Genomic DNA, 14,154 nt, shown 5'->3' with positions numbered 1-14,154 from the left:
CTGCTAAGAAAGTTCTCAATTAGCATTTTTGAGCTGCGTTTTATCTTTTTTTTTGCCTTTTTTTTTTTCTTTCAAACGTTGCTGGATGTTAATATTTCACCATTTTGTTCCATAAAACTTCTGGGACAGTGTTAATTTGTCCTTAGGTGACATTTCCAAACCATGAGATGTCCATAACAAAGGCTCAGTCTGACCTACAAGGAGCTTAGCAGTGCTGGTGAGGCTAAAAGCATAGCAGTGCTAGTATGGGGTAAAAGCACTGGCTCATTCATTCACCACATAACTAGAATGGGAGTCCAATGTGATCCTCTCAGAGAAGGACTTTGATGCCACATTATGTCCCAGGAATGTACTGAGCCTTCCACCAACACATTCAGGCAAAAGGAAAAACTAGGTGAGAAATCCTGCGGCAGTGCAGGACACACAGGTTTGGTAGAACAGCTGGAGCTAACGCTGCTGTTAAATGAAGTAATGGACTCTGTTAATAGGAGGAAATGGGCTGGGTGGAATGTGGCCTCCCTGCGAGCCTTTTCAGCGCTGGACAAACTGGATCGTGTCCCGATTTGTCCTGTTCTGTGGTGACCATAGCAACAGCAGCACGGCAGGTTATTAGCAGGTCATTAGAGGGGCCGATATCGCAAATAAGGCTTTTATTTGATCACCGGCCAGGCTTGCAGAGCAAAGGCAAACCAAAGTCTTTTCTCCACAGCAGTCTATTTTAAAAAAAGGGTAATTAGACCAACCAGCTGAGCATGTGTGACTTACGATGTGAGGTGTATGTTTACTTGCTCGCTTGGTGATCAGAGCCTCGGCTGTACGCGTTCTTTTAGAAGGAAATGGTCACGTGCACGTCCTCCGTAAGTGAAGTTAGCAAATGTGTCAATCAGTGCATTATGCGGAACAAAGCAGAGTCACCCGTAATTAACGAACAAAACAAAGAGTCATGCATAATTTTATCCGTAATTGCATCCGTAATTACATTCAAGTATGACAGATCTGCGAGGCATTATCATTTTGCTAGTCATGACTGTCTTCTTATTCAATAAAATCATATTTAGAGGCTCGATGTGCTTACGTGGTATCCGACACCGTACGACACACCGTTATTCATACAAATGGACAAAAGCAGAGAGAGAATTGAGGCTTCACATGGCTATAAATGCTGATTTTAGCTAATGCAATGCACCTTTGTCCATTTTATAGATGTCATTAGTAAGGCATTATTCTAAAAATGCCACTCAGCATCTTCTGCCTTTCTATCTTGGAGCAACACAGAGAAACCTGTTCATTTCTTTGTTACAAGCACAGTTGATTATTGTAATGCTCTTCTGACTGGACTGTCTAAGCAACCAGAACATCCTCTAGAACTCGTACAAAATGGAGCAGCACAGATCTGAACAAAGACAATACAGAGAGCTCATGTTATCCCTGTTTAGATACTGTCTGTATCATTCAGGATAGATGTCTGTAAAGTTCTGCTACTAGTTTTTAAGGCTCTAAATGACCTTAAAGCACCACTTACATCACAGAATATTTGTTTATGTTCCAACATGTGATCTAAGGCTACGTTCACACAGCAGGTAAGAGTGGTTCAAATCCGATTTTCTCACCAAATCTGATCTTTCTGTTTGGCTGTTCACAATATCGGGGCGGCACGGTGGCGCAGTGGGTAGCGCTGTCACCTCACAGCAAGAATGGCCTGGGTTCGATTCCCAGCCGGGTGACCAGGGTCATTTCTGTGTGGAGTTTGCCTGTTCTCCCCGTGTCCGTGTGGGTTTCCTCCGGGTACTCCGGTTTCCTCCCACTGTCCAAAAACATGCAGTCAGGCCAACTGGATGTGCTAAATTGCCCCTAGGTGTGAGTGAGTGAGTGAGTGAGTGTGTGAATGTGTGTGTCTGTCTGTCTGCCCTGCGATGGACTGGCGACTCGTCCAGGGTGTATCCTGCCTTCTGCCCAATGACAGCTGGGATAGGCTCCAGCACCCCACTGCGACCCAGAAGGATAAGCGGTTTAGATGATGGACGGATGGATGGATGTTCACAATATCTTTAAATGTGATCTGTATGCAACATCAGTCTGAACAGATCAGCTCCTAAACCGACCCGTACGCGCAAAAGAACAACGCGTCACGCTGCTTCACGCGGCTCGTCCAGAGGGAAACAATCACGACTGCCAACAAACACCAGTCGCTCCCAGAGGGTTCAGCTTCATCTTCGCCAGCATCACAGGACGCTGCAGCCTTGGCGTCTTGCGGCTCCATTCGGCCATTTCTTTCGAAACTTCTTCAAACATGGAGGGGTTTGGATAAGCCTCTTCTAATTTTTACAGAAACATCACCCCAAATGTTTATGAGGTCTCAGCAGCGCAAAATTATAACAAATATGGATCTGGACTGATGTAAAAGTCGCATGAATTCCAATCTGGCTGTTCAGAGTCGCATTGCCACATATCGGATACGTATCGGACTTCAATACTGCATATGAAAGTGTATTAAATTCATTGCACAACCAAAGAAGCAATCTTGCCTCTGTGGATTGACTACTTTTGCAGTGAGGGGAATATTGTGTGAATTAGCTTCTTTGCCAAGCTACTCCTTCAAGCACCACATCATCAGAGTTCAAAACGCGTGCTGCTCTCAGAGAGCCACTACACTTACGTCACTTCCACTGGCTGCTCTGCGGCGGAGGTTAAATTGACGGCTTCTCGGGTGATCTCCACTTTGCGGACGCTTCCGAAGAAATCGGTGATGAGCACGCTTCCGGGGTCTCGCAGGAACAGGTCAGTGCGGTGACCCGGGGTGGACACACACTGGCTTTTCGGGCACACCTTGAACTGCAACACACAAGAACATTCAATGGATGTTAATTCGCAGAGCAGACCATCCCCACCCCTCTAGGCAGTTACGTGCCATTTATTCATGAATTCTTTTGTGCTTCTTAGTCTCTTAGTCAGCCTGCAGAGCTTTCTAAATCAGGGAAATGCCTCAAACTCATAAGTCATTAGCATTGTAATAGCATTTGCCTATCGGGAACAAATACCAGTTTGCATATTTAAATTATGAGCGAAATTGAGGGAGTTTATATGGAGATATCAGGATGCGTGAAGAAGGCCTTCGAGATTACTGTTAATAACAGGTGGCTGAAACAAATACACTGAACAGCACAGCAGCAATTGCCCAGAGTTTAGACTTCATCTCCGTAAATGTCAACATAAAAAGAGCTGCTACAATGGCTCAAAATTACAGTCTGATTAGTATTCACTAGAGCGTTCACTTATAGCTATGTGTCTGAAACCAACCACTCAGTAATAGCTTTTTAGCCACAACTGAATGGTCAGTCTGCACAGTAGTAAAAAGCTATTTATCTGGGCAGTTTGGTTTGTTTACTCAAAAAAAACATTATTAGAATAAATACAAATAATATTTATGTAATAAATAGTGATTTTATGTATGTCAATGTGTTTTTAACCCTTTCCAAACAAAGATTTGGTTAATCAGTGCTTCATTATACTGAATTAAATGTGCTGGTGATGGAAATCCATGTGATGGTTGGAAGCATCCTGGAAAAATCTGGAACCAAACTTTGTCCTTCTAATGAGCTCACAGCTACTTCTTTGCAAATAAGAAATTCTTGTTCCTTTTTACTGTAAGTTTATTTGCATTAGTTCTAGTGATAATCTGGTTTTTCCAAGCAAAAACATCATTATTTTCAGGACATATGGTAAAATAAAAGGTGCCTACGACTTTTGCACAGTGCTGTATGTTTTAATGTGAAACTATAATATATTTGAGTACAGAAAGACAGAACCTACGGTTGTATGTAAAAGATTTAAGCTCCCGAGTGGTGCAACCGTGTAAGCGTTGACCCCGTCATCAGGAGATCGTGAGTTTGATCCTCAGTGATACTACAGTCATTCATGACTGGAAGTCCAAGAGAGCACAGTTGGCCTTGCTCTCTTTGGGTAGGATGGCCCCCCTTCTCCCCCCATCACTCAGTGCGATGCTAGTCAGCGCAGGTGCGATGTAGCTGACTTAACAGAACTGGCAGTTGGCGCTTTCCTCCGAGCGTTTTTAGTTGTGCACTGACGTTGTGTTAGTGCCAGTTTGAAAAGATTCACAGGTCTTGGAGGAAGCCTGTGACTTTCACAGTCTTCCCTCCTAGTGCTGGTGGTATCATGTGATTGGGGGAGTCCTAATTAGTAGGTGGAAGTGGACACATTTAAATCAGGAAAAAAATTGGGGGAAAAAAAAATCCTCCTCACCAAAAAAACAAACATTTTATTTATTTCTATATATTCTGTTAAGTTTTCACTAAGAAAAATCGACAAAACAACTCTGACATACGACTGTTTGTTTACAGAATTTAGGTCGCAGAATTTTGGTGTGGAGGAAGCAAAGAGTGACGTAGTACGTAATTTAGTTATTTTAAAAATCATATTTTTATTTAACCCAATTTAGTGTCAAATTGGGTACCCAGTTACTTAGCTAGGAAGTTGGAGGCCAACACATGCTTCCTCCAAGGCAACACAGCTCAACACATTTGGAGGTGAACGCTAACTGCCTAATCTGTTATGTCAGAGAGAGAGGACAATTATGCTCTCTTGGACTTCTGGTTATGAATGTCTGTGGCATCACCAGAAACTGGACCCTCAACAACAGGGCCAACACTCAGACGGTTGCGCCAACTGGGAGCCACTATTTGTGTTTTTGACAATGATGAGAATGAAAACATTTTAAACCATGTCAAATGCGTCTAATGAGGCACATAAAAAGAACGACCGTGATTGTGAGTAGAGATAGGTGTGGATATTAAACTATTTGGACATCAAAACACATTCATTTACTATTCTGTGGTCAATATAGTATTTATTTGTTTAATCTATAGCAGAGGTGGGTAGAGCAGGCAAAAAAAGCATACTCAAGTACTGAAGTGCTGAATAACTTTTAGAACCGCCTGGAATTTTTTAGTACATCCAGCATCTATTAGCAGGAACTGAAGTTTGCTAGGGGCTGTTTTTCACGTTTTGGTGCCCTCATCTAAAATAAATGAAAAACCTCATAAATCACAAAGCAGTACAGATGTAACATAATCAAATTAATCAAAAGGAATTTGAAAATAAACTATCTGATAATAACTAAATGCTAATGACTAAGATGTATAAAGTAAGGAGTAAAAAGTACTTTAAAAATGCTCAGTATAATAAGTTGCAAGTACTCTGAAAAGGACAAATACAAAGTTTTACTTAAGTAAATAAACGACTTATAGTTGAACGCACAACCATAACCGATTTTCTTTGCTTATTGTGATGTATTTGTGAGTGAAACACGGTATCAGGGAGGGTCTCTGAGCTAGCTGAGCACTTTCTCTCCATGACCGGTGGGGGTGGTGGGAGGGGAAAATAAAACATAATATTATTATATTAATTAATATTAATTTGCGTCGTGGGCTAGTGCACAGTGATGTAATCAAAACCCCAGAGGTGTTTTTAGAGCCTGCAAAAGTCATTGTATTACAATAGAATATTACAGAATTTTTAAAATGATGGTTAATTGTGCTTAATAGGAGCAAAGAGATGAACTAACAATGTAAAAAGAATCTAAAAATTTAGATTTCAGGTATTCGAAGATGGCACACATGTAGCTAATACGTTTTTGCCTGGACTTGTGAACCACAGGAAATGGTGAGCTGCATCTCACGTTAAGCAAAACAGCAACATCATAGCACAGCTGTATACAGACGTAGCTCAGACAAAAAGCTGTGTGTTTTGACCCCTTAAAATCTCAGGCTTATTTTTCAGTAATTACAGGGACTCCAGTGCAAAATGGCTGAGCTATTCTTAGGAAGTTCTCACAGAAGAGTGTAATAAAACTTTAAGCCTGCCAGCTGGCCCTTGTCTTTTAGTTGTAAGCCTCAGAGTTATTGTTCTGTAGGTCATACGGTAGTGACCCACTAAAATAAATAATCTAATAAAAAAGACTAAAATACCAACCCTTTAGGTACGGATCGCCTCTTATGCTAGCAATAAACAAAGGCCAAATTCATCTGTTCTGCATAAAATACTTTTTTCATTGGGAAACCAACACTATGCATTTAAAAATGCAGCTGTTCGAACAGATGGTGAAATTCTCCATCCCTAATTGCGAGTCATCGTTCTAGCCAAACACAGTTTGTTTTGTCAATGGTGAACTGTTGCAACTTGTGCTGCGCTTTGGATAAAATGCATAATGGGTCAATTTCCAAAGCAAGTTTTAGCAGTTTCCAAAACTGAAGATAACACATCCAAAATGAAGCTTTGTTTCAAATTAGCTTCTTGTCATATCAAACACTTGACAGCTGCATTTAATCAAACTGGTTTGTCAGTTTTGTGAGCAATTCTGTGCGTTTCCTTTTACATTTGCGAGCTCCCGCTACGCTAACGAGAAAAGGTTCATCACTCGTGACTGATCAGTGGGGTAGAACACCTGTGTTTTCTGTGACTGTCTTTCTGTTTGATTCTCCCTCATTTTTTCACAGCAAAAATGTCATTTGGCACTAGTAGAGCTGCATGATTAAGACAAAAATACCACTATTGTGACTAATGCTATGTATTCTCGCTATGATATGTCTTGTAATACAATAAAAGTGTACTAGTGAATCAATAACGTGATAACCAAAATAAGGTTTCGTCATATGAAAGATGTTGCTAAAGTTTGGTCTTTTTTACCTCAGAGAGACGCAGAGAAACTTGTTCATGCATTTGTTACAAGCAGAGTTGATCACTGTAATGATCTTCTTACTGGACTCCCTAAGAAAACAACACATCCTCTACAACTCGTACAAAATGCAGCGCAGATCTGAACAAAGACACTCCCGTTTTAAAACCACACTGACTTCTGCTACTAGTCTTTAAGGCTCTAAATGACCTTAAAGCACCTGCGTACATCAGTGTCTGTCTGTTTATGTTTTGATGCCTGATCTCAGATCTGCAGATAATGACCTTCTGCAAACACCTTCAGTAAAATGAAAAAAAAAAACTGCGGAACTCAGTTCACCTTTTATTAGGCAGTCAAGCTCAGTGCTCACTGTAGTGACCATCGGAGAACCTATTTCTTAGTCACCTGCTCGGGGGCGTAGAATGTTCCTTCACGCACATCCAAAGAACAAAAGTCCAAACTTGCTCTTGGGTGGTGTTCCCGTTTATTGAGAGATTTATCTACAGAAAAGACTCTTTTACCCTAGGTGATAAATATGGTCACCAGTGATGAAGATGAACTTGAATTGCAGAATTATAATCCAGTCAAGGCTTTGTTTGTTATAGCAATTGTGGTAAGAACCGTATGTTCCCGCCACCCGAGCGTCTTGTGACTATAAGCACCTGACTCGTCACCTGACCCGTCACCTAGTTCAGCTCGCCCCCTAGTGTTCCCAAAACGGTACTGAAATATTTACAAAGACAAGATTACACAGAAGCCAAATTTGGCTCCTACACTCACCTTTAGTATCTCTTTAACATGCCGCTTAATTAAAACTCGTAATTATCTTTTTAATTATCTTTTATACATGTGTAATTACACCGTGATCCATCTGAAACAGTGAAGACATCCTCAGTAGTTACAAAGCAGTTGCATGCATTGTTTACATGTAACTACATGGTTATTATAAAGGATGTCCTGTCTGTTAAGCCTGTATTGCTGTGAGGTTTTTGTCCAATCATCAGGAGACTGTAGGTTTGAATCACTGTGATGCTGCGACCAAAAAAGTCGATAATTATTGGCACATTTTGAGCGATATTATGGGCACTACTGTAAACATCTTCTGTTCAACTGCGGCAGTTGACTGAATTAAATGAGTCTATTCCTCAAATTAAGTGCCAGGCTTTTGACCTTGTAAAACAATGTCGATTAACATAAAAAAAAAGTCTGAACGCCTGTTCTCTGCATTTGGCAGTAAGTCATATTTCTAGATGTCAGCTCCTGAGCACTCAATCGAGTCATTTCAAACGGTTCGGCAAGCAACAAATTGGAGGCAAGGTGAAATTTCCTTAAGTGCATACTTGATGCCTGTTGAACTGTTTCAAATGGGGCTAAATTAATCGGCAGCACTGCGACGGCGTCTGCGACTCACAATGCTTTTCTCTCGGTGTCAGTGCTGCCAGTCGAGTGACGGAGGGAAGGAGGGAGGGAGAAACAAGAGATGGGAGGTGAAAAAAAAACGAGACATCATTGTAATTTCATCTGAGAGGCTCTTTCTTTCAGGATTAAAAAGTCTCTCGTCCCAGAGGAAATCCATAATATCGACGGTAATCCTAAAGAACGGGCTGAAAAAGATGACGCAGGCGGCAAAAAGCATCAGTGCAGAATAAAAGCCCAATTGTTGAACCTGTTTGATCTGGGTCGGTCTGAGAGTGTGGAGGAGGACAGTAAAAAATAAATAAATAAATAAATAAATAAATAAAGGCCAGATCAAAATCGGTTTGGGAGGAGGGGGTGGGACACCCGACCAAGTCAGATGTGTGGATAACGAATGGCTGGCTGACGAGGCCTTCAGAGAAAAGGTCTACCTCCTGTCTGTTTCAAAGCATCTTGACCCAAGGGCGGATTAGCCATTCCTTTTAATGCAGCGCGGCCGGAGGGACCGCAGTATCCACCGCCCGGGCTTTTTCATCTGTCACAGCTGGAGGCCTCGGAGAAGCAAGCACTCAACCTTAGATCGCACACAAACACAAGATTATCTCTCACTCCATAGCAGTTTTCGAGGAAAACTGAAAAAATTTTTTTTTTTGAACCAAAGAAGCACTCGCTGGCCACTTTATTGGAAACCCCTCCCCTGCTCTTGTACATTTAGAGGCAGCTAATCAGTTGATGCAGTCTGTATCAGCCATCCTCCAGCCCTTCATCAGTGGCCAGCTTCTGACCACCTAGCAGTGATACTGACGTATGTAAAAAAACCCCAAAAGCACCACTTCACCTTGAACATCAATCCATGTCACCAGAGAGCAACAAACCACGTCACTTTCCACATGCCTACTGAAGAAAAAAGAGCAGAGATGCCTCAGAAATCATGTGAAGGAGCACCTTAAATCATTAAATGCTCAGTGAAAATGTGCAATCAGATGGTTGGTCATCTCACATCAGTACAGTGATCCATACTGGAGTACAACCTTGTGTCCAAACCACACGGCTCTCTCACGTAAAGGCTTCAGACAGGAATATCAGCTCTTTTTTCAGACTTTCTGACATACTTTCTAAACAGCACATCTGTTTATTTTGCTGAAATTACCACAAGTTTTTACTGCTGGATCAGAGAAAAGTCTCCTCCACACACAGTTAATACAGTACACATTGTGCTCTGAAACCACCACACCAACAAGATCATCACATTTTAGTAAATTATTATTTTAAATACACAAGTCTCAATTTCAAAAATGGGACAGGTTTTTTCCATCATACAAGTCTTGAGCTGTGCAATTGTGCACTGCCTTGGTTGTCGTATTCACACTTCATAATGCGCTACACCTTGTCAATGGGAGACAGGTCTGGACTGCGGTTAGTCTAGCACCTGCGCTCTCTGTGCAGGACGTTGTCATGTTGAAAAAAGCGTAAGCAATAAGGTATAAGGTACTCGTGCCATAGGCATAATGCAGCCCCATTCCATGATAGGCCCTGGCTTTTGTGCTGGTAATAATCTGGATTTGGAAATATTAACAAACTTTCAAAGACGCTGTTCATGCCAGCCCTATCCCGATGGTTCCGATAAACTGTGCAGCAACGGATGGATTCAGTCTGTAATTTTACACCTATATAGTGGACCTTTAAGGCAGGTGGAGCTCATATAGTAGACAGGGACCGGGAGTACAAGCACAAGAGTTTCTGTTTAAGTGGATGTGAAGTGTAGATGCGCTCACCAGATCATTCATGTTAGCCTGGCTAGCAGGATGGATGTCTTCCAGGAATTCCAGTAGGTAGAAGGTGTATCTGTCCATCAAGTGAACCCCTATGGCAAGGTCTGGCTGGTGCTACAGATCAGAGAAAGAAACCACAAGTGAACAAATCTGAGATTTATACTGTAAAAGGCAAACATGAGGCTCATATTGTAGAAGCAAACCTGAGATTCACATGTAATGCAAACCTAAGATTCAGGTAAAAGGTGAATGTGGGATTCATATTCATAACGAAGGTGAATCTAAGATTCATACTGTAGAATCAAACCCGAGATTCAAACTAAAAAAGGGAAATTTAGGTTTCATATCATAGAAGCGAACCTGAGATTCACACTGTAAAATACTGTAAAATCAAACCAGAGATTCATATTGTAGAATCAAACCTGAGATTCATACTAGCCACGTTTACATGCAGCCTGATAATCCGTTAATAATCCGACTAATAGCTCAATCGGAATAGAATATATCCACGTAAACACCTCAATCGGAATAGTCTAGTCCAGCTGAGGCCATTCGAAATACAATTTCTATCCGACTGAACGAGGTGGGTACCGTTCAGCATGGCGGAGCAGAAACTGGTCTGCAGAGGAGACGAAGTTTATGCTCTGATCGGTGGGACAGACGTCCAGTTTATGTGTCTCAGAACACGACGTCTTCCTCTCGGCCTTCTTTAATAAGGACATGTGAAGGATGTTTTCCTGAGTCTGACATCATTTTAAAGTAATTAAAACACAAGCGCTGCTCACTGCGGCTCATCTCACTCTGACTGGACTCACGTGATGCTGGTTGTCATGGTAACACTTACTCTAAGTGGTTCTCTATGCATAATTTTGGATCTGATTACTTGTAGTGAGCATGTAAACAGAGATTTTCCATCTGATTGTTGAGTAGAGTGAGCATAAACACCTCAGTCTGAATCTGCAATCGGATTGTATTCAATCAGATTGGCAAAAATCTTTGCATGTAAACACAGACACTGTAAGTTCATACTGTAGAATCAAACCTGAGATTCATACTGCATACACTTTACTATCAAAAACTGTCAATATAATGATTTTTACTCAATGTTTGTCATACAATGTTGCACTAAATCCAGTTAAATTGGAATAATTTAGCTCTCTTTATAATGAAACACACAGTTGGTCAGTTTTCTACAAGTATGATGATATGCACAATATATTCAGAAAATGATACTATATTGTATTGTGACATAGTTTATCACAATAACAATATACACCAGTCAGGCAAAACATTATGACCACCTCCTTGTTTCTACGCTCATTGTCCATTTTATCAGCTCCGCTTACCATATAGGTGCACTTTGTAGTTCTACAGTTACAGACTGTAGTCCATCTGTTTCTCTGCATACTTTGTTAGCCCCCTTTTACCCTGTTCTTCAGTGGTCAGGACCCCCATGGACCCTCACAGAGCAGGTACTATTTGGATGGTGGATCATTCTCAGCACTGCAGTAACACTGACGTGGTGGTGGTGTGTTAGTGTGTGTTGCGCTGGTCTGAGTGGATCAGACACAGCAGTGCTGCTGGAGTTTTTAAACACCTCAGTGTCACTGCTGGACTGAGAATAGTCCACCAACCAAAAATATCCAGCCAACAGCATCCTGTGGGCAGCGTCCTGTGACCACTGATGAAGGACTAGAGGATGACCAACACAAACTGTGCAGCAGCAGATGAGCTATCGTCTCTGACTTTACATCTACAAAGTGGACTGAGAAGGTAGGAGTGTCTAATAGAGTGGACAGTGAGTGGACACAGTGTTTAAAAACTCCAGGTTGTCTGAGTGTTTATGGTGGTATACATAGAAGCATTTTCTTTAGTAAACTACCATCATTTTTAAGCGTGTAGGCTTTACTAACGTTGATGGACTTACTGAAAGCGAGTCCTCTCCAACTTGGCTACTAGCGAGGGCCATGATGTTGGGCGAGTAAAACCTCTCGTACATGGAAGCTCCCTGGCAGGTGTCAATTATGAACAGCAACTCGTTGTACCTACGAAAAGGAACAATGCTCTGAATACAGGTCTGGATCTGTAAAAAAACGGAAATGGAAGAAGAAGGAAAACATAGAAACGGACAAAGAACACAAGGCCATGAGGGCCCACCTCTACTTCCTGCCACAGAACAGGAACTAATCATCCCACTCCTCTGCGGGCTGTTGCCGCGGCAACAAAAAAAAGACCTGAGGCTGGTACTCTTTCACAAAACATGGAGTTTGTATGCCATTGTTTTGCTTTTTCTTTGTTTCTGGCCCTTAATAACAAGGCAAAACCCCTGAACATCCACATCTAGGAGAGGAAAATAGGAAAGAGAAGCACTCGTTCTAAAGGAAGTAAGGACATAATTGTGAAGTCATGGGCAAAGCGGTGGACAAAAGGAGATTCCGCAGCAGTAATTTGGTACATCAACCCTCCAATTACCACACTGATGGGCATTCGCAGACTGATATGCAGAGCCAGCGCGACATGGCCCTGCGGGCTATGAGCCATAATGGTAGAATGGAATCTTTTACTGCCCATCACATTTACCTCTCCGCTAATTACACGGCACTGGCCTCCAAACATGCAATTAGCACAGCTAAAAACACATCATTAATAGATTAGGCTGATTCAATAGAGAAGTGCTTCGCCTCGAGAGGTTGCGATGTGGCAATGAGGTCACTGAAACAAACCGGGTGCGCAATATGTTTGGCTCTTGTTGATACCAAACAATTTGGTCTCAATAGCAACACTTTAAGGACGTCTTGATTGAGCAAACCTCAGTAATAGCTCAGCCTTATCAGTGCATTATGTCAGTGAAGGCCTCTGCCACTACACAAACAGTGATGGTCAGAAAATGAGTATGAGGCAAACAGTAACGCAGATGAACCAACTATGAAATCGTGTTGTTTGCCAAACAAACAGCACATGCACCTCCTGCGGAGCGCTCTGCATCAATGTACCTTCGCTTCTGCCACATCTGCTCAAAAGCATCAGCAAGCTCCACGTTGCTGATCTCCTCCGAGTCCTGGAACTTCAGAAAGCCGTTCCCACCATGACCTGTGCAAACGTACGGGAGAGACAATCAGGATACGAAGGATTATGGTAACGCTTTCTTTTTATAGTCTACCATAGATGCTTTGTTTTGGTCACCTAAAACCTAAAACCAAAACCTCTCACTCTAACCCTCGCCTTAAAGTCAGGCTAGTATACAGTCACTCTTGGTATTTATCATGTTATGTACAATTCTGCAGCATCGCATCCCTCTGCCTCATCAGACTGACCTTTTCCGCTATTGTCCATCGGTGCTCTCTTACTACAATACCCAGCATGCCTTACACATAGGCTATGTTCACACAGCAAGTAAGAGTGGCCCAAATCTAATTTTTTCACCAAATCATTTAAATATATATCTTTCAAATGTGACCTGTGTGAGACATCAGTCTGAGCAGATCAGCTCCTAAACTGACACACATGCGCAAAAGAACAAGGCGTTATGTTGCTTTACGTGGGTCATCCAGAGGTAAACAATCACGACTGCCAATGAACGCCAGTCACTCCCGGAGGGTCAGCTTCATCTTCACCAGCATCACAGAAGCCACCATGAAGCTTCACTGACTGACAGCTGGACTCATCACCCAGAATGTGTTCGAGCTTGTCGTAAAAAGGGCGCGGTCACTTCTTTGGTTCGTGTTCTCGGATTCTTTAAACCTTGCTTTTAGACTTTTAACTGTTCTTTGACGCTGCAGCCTCGTTCTCCTACGGCCGCGTTCGGACATTTCTTTCAAAATCTCTTCAAACATGAAGGATTTTGGATAAGTCTCTTCTAATTTTTTGGTACAGAACCATCAGCCCAAACGTTTATGAGGTCTCAGCCGCATGAAATTATGAAAAATGTCGAGTTGGATTGACATAAAAGTCGCATGAATTCCGATCTGGCTGTTCAGGCTGAGTCGCATTGCTGCATATCGGATATCGGATTTCAGGACCACGTATGAAAGCGTCTCAAATCGTCAGAAAATGTCAGATTCAGTGTTTTTTGCCGTTCACCCTGACACACAGACACACATCTGTGACACATACGAAGAAAAAGACCGGATTTGGGCCACTTTTACCTGCTGTGTAAACAAGGCCTTATATTTCATTAACCATCAGGAATCCCCACAACTGCGACAAAGAAATGCACTGATGTAGAGGCTAACAGATACAACAAATATTTAGCTTCATATCAGTAATGTCAGCCTT

General features: G+C 42.0%; 1 protein-coding gene across 1 annotated transcript in view; it reads right to left on the bottom strand.

The window, feature by feature from the left end:
- Positions 1-14,154, bottom strand: part of pigk (phosphatidylinositol glycan anchor biosynthesis, class K) — a 62,171-nt gene that overhangs the window by 34,734 nt on the left and 13,283 nt on the right. The window contains exons 6-9 of the mRNA XM_036597385.1: positions 12,873-12,969; positions 11,807-11,924; positions 9,883-9,993; positions 2,657-2,832 (exon numbers count right to left, since the gene is read on the bottom strand). Coding sequence (XP_036453278.1) covers positions 2,657-2,832; positions 9,883-9,993; positions 11,807-11,924; positions 12,873-12,969 — 502 coding nt within the window. The remainder of the gene's footprint in view (positions 1-2,656; positions 2,833-9,882; positions 9,994-11,806; positions 11,925-12,872; positions 12,970-14,154) is intronic.

This window comes from Colossoma macropomum, unplaced genomic scaffold, assembly GCF_904425465.1.
Source record: "Colossoma macropomum unplaced genomic scaffold, Colossoma_macropomum, whole genome shotgun sequence".
NCBI lineage: Eukaryota > Metazoa > Chordata > Actinopteri > Characiformes > Serrasalmidae > Colossoma > Colossoma macropomum.
This window is presented reverse-complemented; position numbering and strand designations above follow the sequence as displayed.